General features: G+C 35.5%; 1 protein-coding gene across 7 annotated transcripts in view; it reads left to right on the top strand.

Moving 5' to 3' along the window:
* Nucleotides 1-18,642, top strand: part of CEP112 (centrosomal protein 112) — a 175,533-nt gene that overhangs the window by 30,785 nt on the left and 126,106 nt on the right. For all 7 annotated transcript variants that reach the window (XR_015703216.1, XR_015703217.1, XM_087750765.1 and 4 more), the window contains 8 exons: nt 4,751-4,837; nt 6,711-6,810; nt 8,026-8,144; nt 10,187-10,330; nt 13,138-13,292; nt 13,626-13,755; nt 14,756-14,848; nt 15,454-15,513. Coding sequence is in view for 5 of the 7 variants with exons in the window: in XM_087750765.1 (XP_087606891.1) it covers nt 4,751-4,837; nt 6,711-6,810; nt 8,026-8,144; nt 10,187-10,330; nt 13,138-13,292; nt 13,626-13,755; nt 14,756-14,848; nt 15,454-15,513 (888 nt within the window). In the remaining 2 variants the exon portion in view is untranslated. The remainder of the gene's footprint in view (nt 1-4,750; nt 4,838-6,710; nt 6,811-8,025; nt 8,145-10,186; nt 10,331-13,137; nt 13,293-13,625; nt 13,756-14,755; nt 14,849-15,453; nt 15,514-18,642) is intronic.

Here is an 18,642-nt window from a genome sequence, read left to right as displayed (position 1 = left end):
ATTTTTTTAACCCTGGATGTAAAAATTGAGTAAACACAATTCAGTAGAAAGTTCTGGTTGTTTATTGGTTTTTTTTTTTTTTGAAAGAAATCTCTTTTCTTCTATGACAATATCAAAGCTTTGTATTGTGCACTGATTTCTTTTAGCAGCTGCATGACACCAAGACAAATAAGTTTTGTCGCATATTGTAAGATATACAGGTCATTGCTCTGCATTGTTAGTTCTTACTTTGAAGTTCTCATTTATTGTTTACATCCTTCTCCCCCTTCCTCGTTTCCTCCCTCCCCCATATATTCATAGACTTGGGAAAAAATCTGGCAAGTAAACAATTACTGTTTTGTCAAATAGCCAGAAAAAAAAAAAAAAATCTCTGATGGATGTGAAAACTTCAAGATGCCACCTCTGGCCTAAGGGTGATCCCTGTAATGAAGACAAGTGAACAGTGAGCAGTAGTTCAAAGCTATCTCTGATCTACAGCCTCAGATTAATATTGCTAGGCTATTTATTGATTTACTTTAAATCGGGTATTTAAATATTCCTGCAAATTTTTGTAAACGGTGACAAGATGAATGTTTGTCTTCTGTCATGAGGAAGAACTGGGCTATCACCTTTATTTTGACAAAGATTTGCGATAGTTGCAGATTAGACTATTGGTTTGAGTTTGATGGTTATTGTTTGAATTTTCATAGCACCTAACCTGTGCTATGAAAATACAGGACAGGGATACGATAAAAACCCATTCTCAGGTAACTGTTTGCTGGTTTTGGTGGTGTTTTGTTTTTTTAAATTAGGAAGAAAGTGTGACTAGGCACATAAAAGCAGTTCTGTTGATACCACCCTCCATGGCTTTAAATAACAGGGACAGCACAGATGTTTGACATCAGTAATGTTTACATGGCCTTAGGGTTTAATTGCCTCATACTCTTTGTAAGGAGAATAAACAATGACAGAAATCCAAAGGAATGATGTTCAGGCAACAGCAATGGATGCATTTCATACATAGTTGCAAACTTCTCAGCTATAGCTAAATGCCTACCCCCCCCTTTTTTTTTTTTTGTCTGAATGGTAACATGCCATAAAGTTGGTGTTCTCTGCTGCCTCTTACCTGGTAATAAAAGGTATTAAAACTGATGAGCGTGAGCGCAATTAGTTGCTTCGAACAAGGTGAATGACTCTTCTGAGTTGTTTTTATCTGTTTTCTCTAAAACTTAGAAAGGCCTTTGATACTGTTGTAGGTTATTTTGCTTCTCAGTATGTGTTTAATAAATAAAGTAAAGCTGAAGTGCGAAGGGCCCTTTATGGAAGGGTAGCACACAACGTTACAAAGTGCTATTCCACGGGAAATTGAGGCTGACTTAGCAAATGAGGTTTGGCATTTGGTAACTACAGATACGCGCTTGACTCCGTTTGGTATGGTTTTAATTTGAAAGATACTCCTTTATTGAAATTAGTATTTAATAATGTGTTTAGCCATTGAAATGGAAGGGGAGAAGTTTCACTCCCAGTTGTAGTGATGAGCCTGTTTGCTTCAACCCCAGCCTTAATGAGATCACGTTTAAAATGTGTTTATATGACTCAATTTTTTTATCTACACGTGCAGTGAGATTGGAAGTCTGCCTTACACAAAGGGTGGGTCAAAAAGCAGAGTTCTAAATGAAGCTAGTACTCCAAGCTTTGCTGTAGGACACTGTTTTGTTGTCCTTACCCTTTCTGGCTGTTCCAGCAGTTTTCCACAGAAGAAATTGTAAGTGTAGGATTTTTAAACCAACGTGTCTTTATTTTTACAGCAAATGCTCAAATTTAACACTTCCAGAATTTGTGATGAAGATACATGTGTGTCTTGGAACTGTGGACCATTATAAAATGTAAATGTTGTTGGAGATTTTTTTGGTTTATTTTATTTTTTACCAGTTGCTCATTATAAACACAGCTTTCCTCTTAAGACTAGCTGAAAACTCCATGTGCACATCAACTATTGAATTTCAAACACTTTAATATGGGGCTCCTCACATTTATTTATATAGTAGGCCCTGAAGGGACAAAATTATGTAAGTTGTGGACGAAGCAGACAGGGCAGGAAAATGCCTGCGGTGCTGAAACTTCAGAATTTCATTAAGTTTATAGAAGTTGAGGATCTTGAGTGCTTTTGAAGGTATCACCTTTTCAGCCCTCAACTGATGAGGAATTGGTCTTTGGGATATTTCAAGTAAGAGATTTTTTTAAATTTTTTTTTTTAGTATTCAAAGAAAAAGTAATCTATTTTCTTATTACAGTGCTTGCCTTCATTAAGAGCCGACTGCTGTATCTCGGACAGACACATTTTTTAAATTTGTTGTTTAGTTGCAACTAGGTCTCCTGAGACAAAGCTGCCAATCCTTGTTGGAAAGTAGTCCCTAAATCTGTGAAATTTTAAGGGACGTCTGTTCTGCTGGACGTAGTGCAATGAATTAATGAACTAAAATCGATGAGAACTAGTGCAAGTGCAAGAATGGTGTTAAGTGGAAGATTAATGGCAAGGAGTGGGAGCCAGCTTCGAGTACAGGGATTTCTGCTGTCAGCCTGTGGGAAAACAGCCCTGTGGCTGAGAACAATCGCCATCACTTGAAAATATATGTCCATATTTAATACAAGACAAATTTTCGAGTTTGATTTATTTTTATGTTCTTTCAACCTACAGAATAATAAAACGTAGACCAGATCTCAGCTGATGCAAACCGCCAAGGATTAATTTACATCAGCCAAGACATTCTCACTTTATTAATGACTTTTAAATGTAATGTGTTTGTGTGGATTTAATAGCTATGGGAGTGCCATAGCTATACATCAGTAATTCATAAGCTTTTAATGTAATTCAAGTAGATTGGAGTCTCTTTCATGTTTAGTTTCCAGTATTTGTGTTTTTACAAGACCTTCATATTTATTTATCCAATGTTCACAAACTGTCTATCTGGAAGTGGATTACTGTGCTTTTTTTTTTTTTTTTTTTTAAAATCAACACTTATTTATCACCTGATACTAAGATTTTCTTCTATAATGTCACTTTTTTGGAGAGATATATGCATATATTTCTTTTCATATATACATATGCGTATATTTCATGAATAGAACATGCTTTTTTATCGTGATGCTTATTTATGGATGATAAGAGATGGCTGACAGCTGAGAATACTATCTGTTTTCTTTGGATTAATTGTCAATCTAACCTTTTTTTTTCCCCTGGTAATTTGCATAAGACTATGTACCTATTTAGTCTTGGGAGATAGGTAGCCTCTTTCTATGCGGTGTAATAAGCAGGCGTGTTCTTTGGGTATCAGTGGATGTGGAGTCCGGAAATCGAAAGAATTTGCTGCTCTTGCTTCTTCTCTTTTCAGTTCTTGAGGAGTCTCCTGTATTTACTGCACAGCATTTTGTACTTTTGAGTTGACTTGGATTTTTGTAGCTCATGTTTTCAAGTCACAAAACCCAGAAATACATAACACGAAGTAATCGTATAAAAGAAATCAATAATTTGCAGTGTGTTTATTGTTTGTATATGTTAGATAAAGATTCATGCTTGAATGACTACTTTTGATAAGTCAAAGGAATAAAGGCGGAATGAATAATGCTTGTCGGTTCCTTCAGAGTTTGTCAGTTTGAGAGTATTAGAGGTCAGGTTCTTAGCTGAGCTCAACAAAAATTTGAGAACTGAAAATAGCTGGATGGTGATGGGAGTCCAGCGGCCAGCTCCAAGGCAGGCGGACCTCAGCACCATGGGCTCTTAGAACATCCAAAAGGCAAATACAAATTTTACTGTTGGCAACAGACCACTTAAAGTTGTTTTCTGGTGAGACGCTGGTCCTCACACTCCAATGATTTTGGTCTGCCCTTTCTAAAGTGAGGGGGGTCGTTGGGATCTGTCACACTGGGGAAGCTTTTCTGTCCACTTTGCTTTCTGAACGGTAGAAATGATTAAATGTAGAAGTGGAGTAGCCTGAATCTGAACTTGAGGTGTCACTTTTTTTCTTAGCCAATTCTGAGAAACACAAAATACCTACCATATTTGCAGAGTCCTGAAGATAGTCTTTAATGGCGTAGTGAAAATATGCAAGACGTTTAAAAATACTGTAAAGAGGAAAACTGAGACTATAAGTAAGAAGTGGCAATGTGTTATTGTGTCGGAGGGGCTCAAGTACACTACTTTGAACAAACACAAGCAGAGGCAGGAAATGTATTTTAGCAATCAAATTCAGCAGTAATATCCTTAATCCCATTTTAAGTAACCTTTAAAAGGAAATGTGTTTATACTGTGAAATCTATGAATAATAGAAAACAAACAAAAATAAGCGTGCATCTGGGCTAAAGGACATTCTTTGTATAAATGTAACACCTGCCTAAAGAATAAAAGCAAGTTTACCATACTTCGTGTGTTAACAGAAATATTAAAAGTTTTGTTCTTAAGTGTTTATTTAAATAAAGGATGATAGCTTTTTCTGGGCAGTAGCAGTTGTTTTTATTGCCAACTAAAACATCTTACAAATTCATTTTCTAAATAAATATTTTAGGTTGAAATCTTTTGTCACAGTTTTATCAAATAAATATGAAAATACTGAGAAACTGAATATAGAGTTTTTCATAGCGATTATTTGTTAGTGACTTCCCATTGCCTTCTCAAAGACATGAATGAATAATTTAAAAGTTATGCAGAGGTGATTAGTGTAATTTATTCTTTATTTTAATTAAGTTCTATATCTGTTCTGTTTTGCTTTTAAAGCTGGACATGAAAATGAAAATAGCAGAAGGTAAATTTCATGAAGAAAAACTTAAATTACAGCAGAAGCATGACACTGATGTTCAAAAGGTAGGAAGTGTTTGGTTTTTTTTTTCCAAAGTCATATATAAAACAAAATAATAGAGAATACGATTATAATAATTTTCAGTTGTACTTTAACTTCTTCACATTTGCAATTAATGTTCCTTTAAAGTAAGATTGTAGGTAACAGTTTGCATGAGCTGCTAGGAATGCAGAATATTCTATGATAACATAAACTTAGGAAGGGAAAAACAAGCAGATGAAAATACAAAGTCATTTGATTGTTTGTTTGAACAAGACAACCTATTTTACTAGCCCAACAGCTTCTATGGAATCATATGCTGATGAAATCATAAAGTCATGATTTTTCTTTCAGAGAGAAAGCACTCATTGTAGAAAAATGTGAACAAAAATACTTAAAACAATTAAATTTTTATGGACAAAATGCTAAAAATAACAGTAGGGAATTCTGCAAGTATACCACATGCGTTCCTACCCGTGTCTCTGTTTGGACGATGTATCTTAAAGCATAATCTGGTCAATAAACAGTTTGTTATTTACGTTATTGCATTGTTAAAGCTGTATGTGGCTTTTAATTCGTCACAGCAATAAAGCGACACCAGATATGCTTCCTTTGGGATTTGTCTTTATTGTGTTGCATAACACCACTTTTGGGAAGATTACAAAAAGACTGTCAAAGACCATACTGTTACTTTTAATACCATGTTTTAAACATGTGGGGTCAAGTTCTGCGAGGTCCTAAGTGCCTCCTGAAGCACTTTGATCCCAGGAACATAATGGGAGTTAAATGCTCAGCGTCAGGATCGTGGTGACTTATCCTACCGTAAGCTTTGCCTAACTGAGTACCTCTGTTTTGTTTCTTAAGACTGAGTCACAGACTTGGAGGAAGTTAGTTGACACAACACTGTGACACATCAAAGCCTCCTGAAAGGATGTTAATATTTGGTCAGGTGCATATTTGGCTCATCTGTTCTCAAAGTCTGCAAGCATAACTAGCTAGCAAAGCTGAGAGTCTAAAGGAAGCAGCTTTGTGGGAATAAGAAATAGTTTAAATGCTTTCTCATCCCTTGAGTTGTCATCCTTTTCGAACTGATGTTAGAATTCTGTCTTTTGAAGTTGTTTAATAACGTTGGATATTTTAGAAAAGGTTAAATAGTGTCGTATTAATCTTTAAAGACACAAAACATTTAATGCAGATGGAGTAATATTGTTTTAAGATGAAAGCTTCTGTTTGATGAGAGATTTGGAGCACTGTTAGGAAATTTCTGTGACTTCAATGTTTATCTTAGACACGAAGTTTAAATTAAACTACTGTCTCAAAGTGTGCAAATATTCGAGCATTTTTTTTCCAAACCCAGCGTGCACAGAAATGTAAATGTAGATACACCTCACGTACTTGCTCTGTTCCAACCCGTTGTTTCTTGGAATACCTGCAAAGAACTGCAATCGATGAAGTACAAGAGTGTAATGAAGTTCACCAATGATGTAACTATTTCTTAAACCTGTTGAGAATTTTAGATGTTTTTAAATATATTAGCCAACATAAATACGAAAATGGAAACAAATCCTTTCTATTTGCAGTAGTAGCACCATGAAACTTCCAACAACACAAGCAACATTGGTTTTGCCCACGTTTCAAAGGAAACAAAAAGGCTCTCCTAAAACATGAAACTCCTTTTTAATCTACTCTTCTGCCTACATTTATCTAAATCAGTCCTTTGTTTATGACTTGGCAGCCTTAGCTGTGAAAATTGCTTAGATTTAATCACTTAATCCTGCACGACCTAAGCACTTCTTGAAGGCAGCTCCTTTGACAGAGGTCGGTGTATATTATTTTGTGCACCGGTTGTAGTTTTGGTTTTCTGGACTTTTATTAAAGTATTGTGAATTTTCCCTACAGATTTTGGATAGAAAGAATGATGAAATAGAAGTATTGAAGTCCCTCTACAAAACCAAACAAAACGAAGCTGAGGAGACGATTAGAAAGCTGGAGAAAAAAGGTGATTTTTATATTCACGGTTGTTGTTTTCTGTGCGGTGGTATCGTACTGCATCCTTCTTGTGGCTATGGGCTTACGTGTTCCTTCTAGGTGCAGCTGTCCCTTTCCACTTCACCTGCAGGTCTTGACCTAATTTTTCCTTTAGATTTTGAGGTTTGTCCGGTTGACTTTGCTGTCCAGTTTCCAAACCAAATTTTCCAAGAGGCAGCGTGATCTTATTATATTTAATATTTACAGGTTTTATGAAAGTCACCAAAAAAGTTTCTTTGATGATACCAATATATTTTGACCACTTATTTCAAACTTTTTGGAATCTCTGGCTCAAGGTTAATTTATTTATACATTCAGTACATTTTAATCAACCCACAAGGTATTATTTATTTAGGACTGTTGTGGCAAGAGTTTTCAAAGCTGAGTGGTAGTCTTGAATGTGTCATAAGTACTAAACGGCCTGAATGTGGCTTGTCAGCAGTTTTTGAATGTTAGTTTCTTTTAGAATTCCTTGGAGTCCCTTTACACTATGGACTAAACCACAATGTAAAATAATAGACGAGTTTGGTAACCTATGTACAAAAAAGGAGAGAGTTCCATGTATATTGTTTCCTGCTCCTTGGCAAAGTAAATGGTCCAGCAAGGGATCTGGTGCTTCTGTTGGTGGGCTGGTGGTTGCGCTCAGCTGTAACACGTTGTGTTTGAGTCACCTACGCTCTTGCCAGATAGTGAAAATCATCAGTCACTTTTGAAAAGTGAGTATGTACCGACTTTGTTTTCCACAAAATTTGTGAGACTGTGAATTCTTGATGCAATCGCTTGCAATTTAAGTTGGGGAACTTAATTTCCTTGTATATCTTGGGCATTCAACCTTCAAAAGAACCTTTTCTCCTAAAGATGCAGATAAAATCGGGTTAAAAATGCCTGTTTTCTTTAGGTTACAGAATTTTGTTGATGTATATGTACTGCTTCAGCAAGGAAAACTCACTAGGAAATATTTTGTAAATAAAGTAGAGAAGAGAGAACACCTTTTAATGTTTTAGTGACACAGAATCTAAGTGCTAAATTTTAAAGCAACACATGCATTAAGTATTTTTAAGAGCCACAAAACATCAGAAAGCCAGGTCAATTGGAAAACTGATGTAATCTGATTGCATCTGTTACCAACACTGAAAAATCCCAAAGGTGTCTTTTGAATGGTTGTTTATTTTCCCATTTTTGACAGTTCAGACCCTTGTTCGTGAGTCACAAGTCGTCAGAGAAGCAAAAGAGAAGCAGATCGCGGAGTTAAAGAAGATGTGTGAGCAAAGCAATGATTCTTTGAACAATGAGTGGGAGAAAAGGGTAATGAATAATACTTGCTTTCTTTGAAAGACTCCTACAGTGTATATCTGGGATAATGCCTTTTGTCACTTAAAAAAAAAAAAAAAAAAAGGAATATGTTACTTTTAGTGATATTTTCTTATGCTGATTTTATTTTTTTTTCTGGAGTAATCTCGCAAGACTCTCTTTGCTGATGCTTGCCCACCCGCCCGTGCCCAGCTGGTCACTCTGTTCTTGGGGCTCATCTGGCCCTCCTGGCAAGTCTCTGGGTGTATTAGGGAAGTGTTTATTTCTGGTTGACCTGACATGGAATTTTAATCTTGGTAAACCTGCTGCTACCTGCTGCCACGGTGATTCCTTTGAACTATGATTTTTGCATTGGGTCATGAATTCTTCCATGTATTTTTATTTGTTGTTAGACTCAAGCCAGCAGCAAAGCAGAGAGAAAAGCATGTTCATTGCAAGACAGCTTCACCTTTGCCCAGATTATTGTCAGTATTTGTCTTGCTTACCCCTCTCAGGAGAGGGAGGGTCACAAAAAGGGCAAAACCACCTCCCTTCGTAGATGAAGTATGCTGTTTAATTTAATTTTTTTGCAGCCCGGCATCTGGAAGTGATGTTGGTTTTAATTCTTGTCTTGTAAGAGATAAATCATAAATCTTGTCCTTTGTGCTTGAGACTTTGAGGCTTCACTGTTAGGTGTTTGTTTTTTTTTTGTTTTAGAGAAGCCTTATTTCCAGCCCGAGGTCATCCCGCTTTTTGTAGTTACCTAGCAAATGCTGTTTCTACAGCTGTAACTGTCCTCAGTAATGCCAGTGTGCAAACAAGAAGGCAAATTAAAATACTAATATTAATTTTATCTTAATGAAATTATAGAAGTGAAATCATGTATCTTATGGAACAATGTGGACAGTGGCAAGTATGATGGAAATATAGTAAAAGTTAACAGTACAATATTTTTATAACTTTATATACTACTTCCTTCTGTGTATTTTTTCCTTTGAATAGATGCAAGTTATTTGAATATAGACGTTGCTGACAATAATGCAAATATTACTCTAATCGGTTGTACAGGAGGTAGAGACATTCCCAGAATTTTTGGTTTTATTTATATCTTATGGACCTGGAGATTAAGTATTTATTTATTTATTTATTTATTTATTTCCCCATATTATTTTTAAAAGAATCTCAAATTCAGCAAATCTTCTGAACACCACAGTATATACATCATACTTATAATAATAATTTATTAGCATTCTTAACATAAATTTTTTTTCATCCAAAAGATAAGTTACTGCGCACTGTTGAAGTCTGTTAAATAATGGTCCAGATTCACAGGCACCTCCATGATTTTGCTAGTCTATACATTGGAGAGAAAAATCTATACTTGTGCAAATTAACCTGATTGTAGCAGTGTGTTTAGGATGATGCTTTTATTTTGTATATTGCAGCTTTCTCCTTCATCCGTGAAATGGATTTGTTAGAAACTTGGGAAATACATGATAGCTGTTATAAAACCAATACACCATACAAGTTTTGTATGCTGATTTGAGGCTGCTTAACTAGAAAGGGAGGCCACTGGCGTTTAGAATATAAATCAAGGGTTAGTAATGACACAAATAATCCTTTTATTAAACAAGGAGATAGTCAAGGCTCTCCAGCTTCTTACAAATTGAGAGGCAGATAAACTGGCAGAGTAAGTATCTGGAGAGACTATTAGTGTTTCTGTAATAGGAATTCATTAATTTTTTGCAACAGTCATTGGGGTTCAGTTTACATGTGGAAACAAATAGAATAGCAGAGAATGGCAAAAAATATGCATGTGTTTTAGTATTCTGTACGGATAAGTTACGCCCTCTATACATTTTAAAATGACTTCAACTTCTAAATTGCTGCTTTATAGAGTCATAGTAGACCTGTTTAGTGAGACAATGATCTAGTTTTGTTATAAGGACAGAAATGTGGCCTGTACTTCTCAGTAATTCTATTCATATGCTATAATAATACTTATAAATGCTAGTTTTATATGCCATTTATTATTTGGTAATATGTTTGTGATGCAGCTTCACAATGCTGTGGCTGAGATGGAGAAGGAGAAGTTTAATATTCGGAAGAAGCACACAGAAGATATGCAGGAACTGCTTGAGGACACCAATGCTCGTCTTAGCAAAATGGAGGAGGATTATTTGGAACAGATAAAGTCAACTGTGAGTTTTTTGTAAATATGTCACGACAGCAAGTGTCTCTTGCAGTATTCAGATTTCATGCATTTGTGCAAAAGTGTACATGAATACTGTTGGGCTGAGAAATATTTTTGATGGTGCAATGCATTTATTCTGTCTTGGGAGAGAACAGTGTCCTGGCAGCCAGTCCAACCAAGGATTTTTCCCCTGGATAAAATTCACCAAAGTAGAGCCCTTCAATGAATAGTATGCAGATATATATTTGTATTGAAGGACTGTTTCTAGCATTTCTCACTGTTTTTCATTCAAGTTAGCAGAACTTTGGTCTCTGTAGGTTTGTAGACTATAAAAAAGGATTTATATAGTACATCTGTTTTCATAGATATGTGTGACTTCTTACTTACCCACCTCCTCTTCAAATGATCAAATTCTTCTGTTAGATTAAAGATCAAATAAAAAGGATTCTTAAAATAATTATTGTATTATTCTAATTTATTGCATTTCTTTCCTAGAATAATTAGAAACATGTAAGCAGGTGTAATCTGGATTTTGTGCCCGCTATATAAATGATGTAAAAAGCAAAAAATTAACAAGCATCCCCAAGGAAGCATCTTGTACTTTTTTATCAGGATGAGGTATGAAGAAAATTGAATGAGTGAAAAGACAATGTCAAACAAAATTTATTCCTTTATTAACGAATGTTGAATTTAAAAATTAGCATTCAGGTCATGTCATAGGTAACAGTAAATACAGAGAAAAATGGACACAGTCTGTCAGCAAGATTGAATTTAAGAACCATCAAAACTAGACAGATCTTGCTGAGCAGCTTCTGATTTAATAATTAAACAAGGTAGAGTTCAAGGCAGGGCTTAAGATGAAAGACTAGACTGTCACTGGAAATTAGTTTTCTTTTTTTCTCTCTCTCTCTTTCTCTTTCTCTCCTGATTTTTGTGGTTTTTGTTGGTAATTCAGGGTTTCCTTGTTCAGAGTTTCACATTGACAAGAATGCTATGGCTGTTGGCAAGTGAAATGGGCTGAACAATTTAACGAATACCGTAGAACTGATAAGTAGGGATTTGTGCATTGAACAAGTATTAACTTCCTTGAGGGGTGGGGGCCCAGGGAGGAATTATGATATTTGGCGATATGTTAAGTACAAATCTTTCTTTTTTGTGTGTGTGTCTTGTTTCTTTGTTTGTTTTTAAAAATAACAACCAAACACACACACACACACATGCCCCCCACTGTGCAGCTGGCTTTGTATTGATGGAAAAGTTTGCTGGGCTATGTTCATGAAATATCTTAAGCCACTTGACAAAGTTCAGGTGACCATTCTGGCTGTGTGAGGTTCTTGCATTACTCCAGGCTCGTTTAACCATGCTGTGACAGTTGGGGCACTGACTTGAGATGGCAGATGTTGGAGTTTTTCTTTAACAGAGGGTGAAAATACTCTTCCACTTCCCTCATCTTCGGACCTTTGTTAATATAAAAATAACTATGATACATACATCCTGGAAGGACAGCTGTGTCTTATTTTTTGACTCCAGCCTCCTGAGGAATTCTTCCCTCATTTCCGTGCATATTAACATAAATTTAGGGAAGAATGGGAAGTAGTAGAGAGGTCTCATGCTACCGGCCTGTTCTTATTCTGCTCGTTTTTAAAATTGCTTATATTACAATTTGAAGTTATTGGAAAAAGATATAACTTTTGGTAGATATTTGTAATTTCTTGACAAGAAATCACTGTAATTAAGCAAATGATACGAAGAAGTGGATTAGGGAAAGGTATACCAGCAGAGACTGGAGAATGCGCTCTCAGTCCTGATACGGATTTGCTACGTTCCTGTGCGCAACACTTTCCTTCTCCGTGTGCCTCCATTTTCCAGTAATAAAATGGAGATGGTATACTTACCTTACAAGATGATCGGTGAATTATTTAGTTAATATTTGTTAATTGATATGAAACAAAACTTGATAGCATTTGCACTGTTAATGTAGCATTTGCATTAGAATCGTTCCTCTTACATCCTCCAAATCCTAGCAGATATTGCTGTGCCTTATTGTTTACGTGTTACTGTATCTTATTGTTTACATGCTGGGATGTGGTTTTGCCAAAGTGTGCACATAAAAGGCAGTTGTTTAAAAGCTAAAATTCTTTAGCAACCTAAGTGCATTGCTCCTTGCTTTAGTTTAGAAATTTGATATACATATATATATATATATATATAAAAAATATATATATTTTTATGTCAACTTATGATGGTCATAAAAGTACTTGGAAGAATATTTCAGCATGAGAAAACTACAGATTTTACTGGATGCTATGTAGTTTAATATGTTTTCTAGCTGACTTTCATAGCTGCTCCTCACCATAATGATCAGTAAAATCTTTTTATATATATAGGTTTTTTTTCCCCAAAATACTCTTTCCCACATGAGGTTGTACATATCGCTAGTGATAACACACTTGTTAATGGAAGGTCTAAAAGTGCTTTACGTATATTATCCTCCATCACAATTTTTCATAGAAATATCTCTCTTCTCTCCCATTTTAAAAGGTTTGTAGTTTAGAAATCAGTTGCACGTATTATTTTGCTTAGGGGAGAAGACACGTTACTTGGGCAGGGGGGTGGGTGTATTAGACATCCATATTTTGAAGATGTATTTATTTTTTATATAGAATTTACTGTCATGATTGATGACAGCTTTGCTATTGTAACTCTTGTGTCTCTGGACCACCATAGAACCTTGTTGCTCTAGGCTACTGAATAACACCAGAGGTATACCCTAATTTATTCTGGTGTTTTCTCAACAATGACCTATTCTTTTAGAACCAGACGGTCAAAAAACTGGAGGCTCGTGTCCAGCAGTTGACTGTTGAAGCTGAAAATAGTAATTTACAGCGTCAAAAATTATCTCAAGAAAAGGCTGATGCAGAACAACGTTACCAGGTGGTATGCTCTGAACTTCAGGAAATGAAAGCAAGGTAATTAAATAGCAGTTGCTGTTTTTAATGTTGAAGAATATGGAATTTCCAAAAGCAAACATTTTTAATTTTATTTCAAGAACTCAGTGAATGGTAGCTGGCATTACAAAATTGTTATGAAAATGTATTAATTGATGTAAAACTCATTTTGTAACTGACCCAAATGACCATCGTAAAAAGTATGTTATCTTTCCATTATTGATAAGCATTTCATTCTGTTACAATGAGCACGTGGTACAGGCGGACTTGCATACTCTGTAGAATTGATACTGAGCAGGTAAGATGCCAAAATATGAAAGCAATTTCCATATTCTGTTTGCTTACTACTTGTAGGCACAACTCACTTCAGAAAGACAAGGACCATATTATACAGGAATATGAGGAGAACATTCAGCAACTACAAAGTAAATATGATGCTGATACAAATTTTATAAAGCAGCAACATGCTCTCTCTGCAGCTAAGGTATGCTTCCATGTATAATAGGCATTAAAATGTTGTTTATTTTTTAAGTGGTCTCCTCAATATAAATGTAATGCTTATGAATAAATCCAAGGAACTGTTCAGCTCCCCAAGTTATTCATGTGTATAAGTTTAAAAAAAAATTGTGATTTAATTTTTCATCCCCAAATTTGACTGAAAAAATCATCTGAAGTTGGCTGATAATTCTGGGGGGTGTGTGTGTGTGTATGTGTACATACAGGTGGTATTTCCATAGCTGATTCAGATAAGGTACCGTTAATATGCTGATGTTGTTTGTGCTTCTGTGAAAATTCCGGCTACCAGAGGACCTCAGCACACTTAATGTTTTCATAAGGCCTCTTCAATGAGGGAAGATATATCTTCCAGAAATAAACTGTCTTGCAGGCCTCTTAATATGGAACATTATGTTAAATATTTATGTGTTTATTTTTAAATTCTGCAAGCGGACATTCCACCCAAAATGTAATAATTCTGGTTTGTTTCTGTAAAAACATCTATCAGGTTGATATCTACTGATATGCATAGGTAGATACATAGTATGTATGTAATATAATTTTCAAGTTAAATAACTGTAGAAAAGGCTCATGTTTTAAATACCATCCTGCCGATCCTTAGAGCCATAGGACAAATGGGGTCTTTTGCATTTATTTACTGGAATTCTGGGAGCTTTGATGATACTTTACTCCATTTAATTTACAAGATATTTTTCTTTCTTTCAATTGTTAGTGCCGACGTTTTTTGCTTTTTGTTTTTTTATTATTAGGGTTTTTTTTGTGGTGTGGTTTACATTTCTAAGTTCACCAGGCGGACAGTAGTGACATATCTGGAGCTATAAACTCATACAAGTTTTTCTCCCAAGTTGATAATTTTTTTCCGATTTCCAGGCACCTTTGAGAGAGAAATTTAAAAAAGCAAAAGATGTATCTGTAGAGCTAATAAGGAATGCAACACAAAATTTCGTTTTTCTGTTAAATCCCTGCAGACATCTGATGCGATTGAAGAATTACAGCATAGCGTGTCTCTATTAAAACAACAGTTACAAGATTCAGAACATCAAAGACAGCAACAGCTGAGGGTGAGCCCTGAATTGCTTACTCAAGAATGACCAGCCCTTTTTACTTTTTCCAGTGATTTGAATGTTTAGATAGCCATACTAAAATGCACTTATATATAACATGCATCTTTATATGTATTTTATTCATAGAAACATATAAAGTGTCACCTTATGCTTAAAGGTTGATTTAAAAAGTATGACTAAAAGAGATCACTTTAAGGGTAAGAGCAGAATTTTCACAGGAACTTTTTGACTGCTGTAATTCACATGTTAAAACAGTATAAACATGTTATTAGTGGACTATAGAGAAGCATGTCACAGAATTACGGCTATCTTTTTCTTTTCCTGAAGTGCAAACATTTTTAAGTAAGTTTCAAAATTGTTTTTATTTTTGTTGCTATTTAACAGTTCAGTTCAATATTCTGTCTTCCCATAGACATTTAAATTAATCCTCTTATCGCAGGACAATGACTTCCACATCTGTATCAATCCTGTTTGAGTTTGTGGATTTTTAATTTTTATAGACTGTTCTATATAATAGCAAATGTGCGTGTGTTTAATGACTGCTTTGAAATGAAAGAAAAATGTGATTTGTCTATTTAGAATACACATCTCTTCCTTTGCAGGATCAAGAATACAAGCTTCAACAGGACAAACTTCACTTGGAGCGTGTATATGAAAAACAGGTAATGTTTTCAGGAAAATATGCCATCTTATGCACGTTTCCAGTTTTGTTGTATACAGAAGCTAAAGGTTTAAATTCTGAAATCCCCAAAGTAGTAAATTTTGGAATCGAAGCATTTCACATGGGTTGGAAAAATAATTGTCTCTGATTCTAGATACACTTCATTGTAAAGCACTTTGCAAATACTGTCTACTCTTTTAGACTTTAAACATCAGTAGGTTTCAAATTAAGCTTCAAGTTTAGTGATGTTGTGTTCGACTCATGCGGTGTTTAGTAAGAGGGTGTGTTAGATGCCTATTTCATTGAAAGGATGTGTTATTCAAACATGTCATTTCCGAACATGGGAAGTTTATAACATAAAATAATGAATTGTGACCATAGCTACTTGTCACTTGGTAATAGCATTTGCAACATAAATTGTAGTGAGTTTTAGGTTTGAGTTAGTGACTTCTGCTGACTTGAAGTCAAATACTTTTTGGTTCCAAGATATGTTTTGGTCTAATCCTAGCCTACACTTGCCTTTTTAGAGAAGTCATGTTTTTTATGATGTTGGCCTCAAGAACAGCCTAGGATTGGAATAATATTGCAAGTCAAATTAAAAATCTATTAGCATAATTTGGATATCTTCTAGCTATTGAAGTACAGTGGACATTGGTTTATTGCAATACCTCACTTCCTCTGCAGATAAGTACAGATTAAATGTGGCTGGTAATGTTTCCAGGTACCAAGTCCAAATGCCATCAAATAGCTCATTTCTATACAATTAAACTTTACGATTCTGGACAGTAAGGGGGATGCATCTGTATTACCTTTCTGCAGTGGTGCCTGTCCCGTGCGAATCTTAAATGAGGTTTGAGGATCATTTGGGAGAATGCTACTTAGCATGGGCTAAGAGCATGTCAGCAATCACTCTGTACCAGTAAGCACAGATATTGAAGTTGTAACTCTGTACCAGTCAACAAGAAAGTAGACCCTTTATTTTTAATAGATAACTTTACAGCAGTTTGACTATTCATAAACTTTGATGTAACTGTGTTTTTGAAATCAAATCTTTGAGAAAGGAGGAGAAAAAATACATATGAACAATCTATGAATATAAATCCATAAAATAGTATAGATTGGCCCATAAAATACTAAAACAGGCTTGCCTTCAAGTAAAGGAATCATGAAGTCTCTGGTGCAATCTGTTCACTTAAGAACCTACCCATTATCTAATAATCTTTATTAGTCTACAGTGGCTATTGCCTGCTAGGATATTTAAACATCAAACAAATAATAGGTAGTAACCCTAAATGTCACTGATTAAATGTGCTTATCTGCTGAATCAGGAACCAGTTAGGCTAAATGGTTTTACAAGCAAAGGAAACACCTGCTTTTTATAAATAATCTACTGCTTGTTTTCCAAACATTCAGCTAAGCGCAAGAACAGTGACAGATTATTCCTGAGAGCCATTTTCAAGCCAGCTGTTAAATATATATAATTTTACCAGGTTTGGCAGTACCTTCTTTACTCTCTGACAGACAGCCCATCGGTTTGGAGGCTCTTTCAAACCAGCTAAGTATTCAGACTTCCATGTAGTAGGCACCTACATGGAACTGCTTACAACAGAGAATCTCTAAATTTGTTTTTTCATTGGACTGTACTCTTATGCTTCTGACTTATTAAAACACATTTTTCTTCATTGTAGGGACTGAATAGCATGTAACATTGCAAATGATTGTAGTTGAATAAAGGATTTCCTGTGCTCCCCATCCGGTAACGAAAAGCGTGCATAGTACGTCACATCGCCACATTGTTCCTTGAGCAATCCTAAAAGCAAAACAAGCTCTTGTACTTAATCTGCCTTTGGCAAAAAAATATTATGAAAACCCATGGTTTGGACCGTGCCTGGGAGGTTGCCAAATTCTGAAGCTGCTTTCATCTCTTGATCCAGAAGTACTAGAGAAAAGAACTCTTCGTAAAAATGTCTATTCCTGGTTAGCGAATTCAGGAAGCAGGAGTCAGATTTTGTTCAATGTTTTTTGCGACTATATTGCTTTGTAGGCAGAGAAGCAGTTTCTCAGATTGCTAGGATATGTTCCTTGTGAGGTCTTCAAAGTTGCCATTTTCATTCCGCATTGATTAAACACTAATAGGAATTAAAACAGTATTTCAAATTTAAATGGTAACTAAAATATACTGGGAAAAATACAAACATTTAGAGGAGAATTAAAGGCCCTCAAAGTTTTTTGTAACTGAGTATTTTTAGGATATTTATGTAAGAGGTCCGTTTGTCTCATTTTGTGTGCAGATGTCTTTTAAAATATGTGTGTATAGATATTGCCTGGTGTAATGGCAGTTGCATGGAGGAGAATTACTTGGAAATGCACGGTTTGCTTGGGGAAATGGAAAGGAAGAGGGATAAGCAGCGTGGCCGAGCGAAGGATACGGAGAGAGGTGTGGGACCCTGTGATGTTAGAGAGTAGTGATCCTCTGCTGTGGACTGAGGTCATGTTTGGTGATGTGGAAGATTTTTATACTGCAAGATTATTCAAAGTGCACATATACTCATGCTGATCTAGGTAAGAGATGATGGGGAAGAGATAGGAAGATGATGGGGGCAGCTGCTTTCTGTTGTGGGAGGATGCCAAGGCTTTCAGGCTGCACTAGGATTGATTTCTTGCCACATCCATTGGAGTGACAGACGATGGCTTCTGGATTCACACTGTGTTACAAGCAGCGTGTGGTCACAGTTTACTATGGAATAATAGTTAGTGAAGATGCTCTGTCATTTTAGAGATGTCTGTGTGCTTTTCGTGGGTTTGTTAGTTGTACGCTTAATACGAGAGTGTCGTACCCCCACATTTCCAAATGGCGTTTTTAATGTCTGGATGCAAAATGGAAAAATGAAAAGTTTTATGGAATGATTCAAGCGCTTTGTTTTGATTTCGCTGGGTCAGGAGTTCATTAATAGGAAACCACTTTTCCTCAAAGTTTTACTTTTCTTAGGAGTATCTACCCTCAGCTAGTTAATGTTTGAGTATGTATTATTCAAAAGTAATCTTATTTACTCTCATTATGTTTGGTATTTTTATTGCTGTAAGAATTGATAAAAAGTAGTTCACTTTGACTGGATATTCACAAATTGGT

This window comes from Nipponia nippon, unplaced genomic scaffold (assembly GCF_047370975.1).
Source record: "Nipponia nippon isolate SJK-2023a ecotype South Korea unplaced genomic scaffold, ASM4737097v1 scaffold_14, whole genome shotgun sequence".
NCBI lineage: Eukaryota > Metazoa > Chordata > Aves > Pelecaniformes > Threskiornithidae > Nipponia > Nipponia nippon.
Note: the sequence above shows the minus strand (reverse complement) of the source record. Positions and strands in the feature narration are given on the sequence as shown.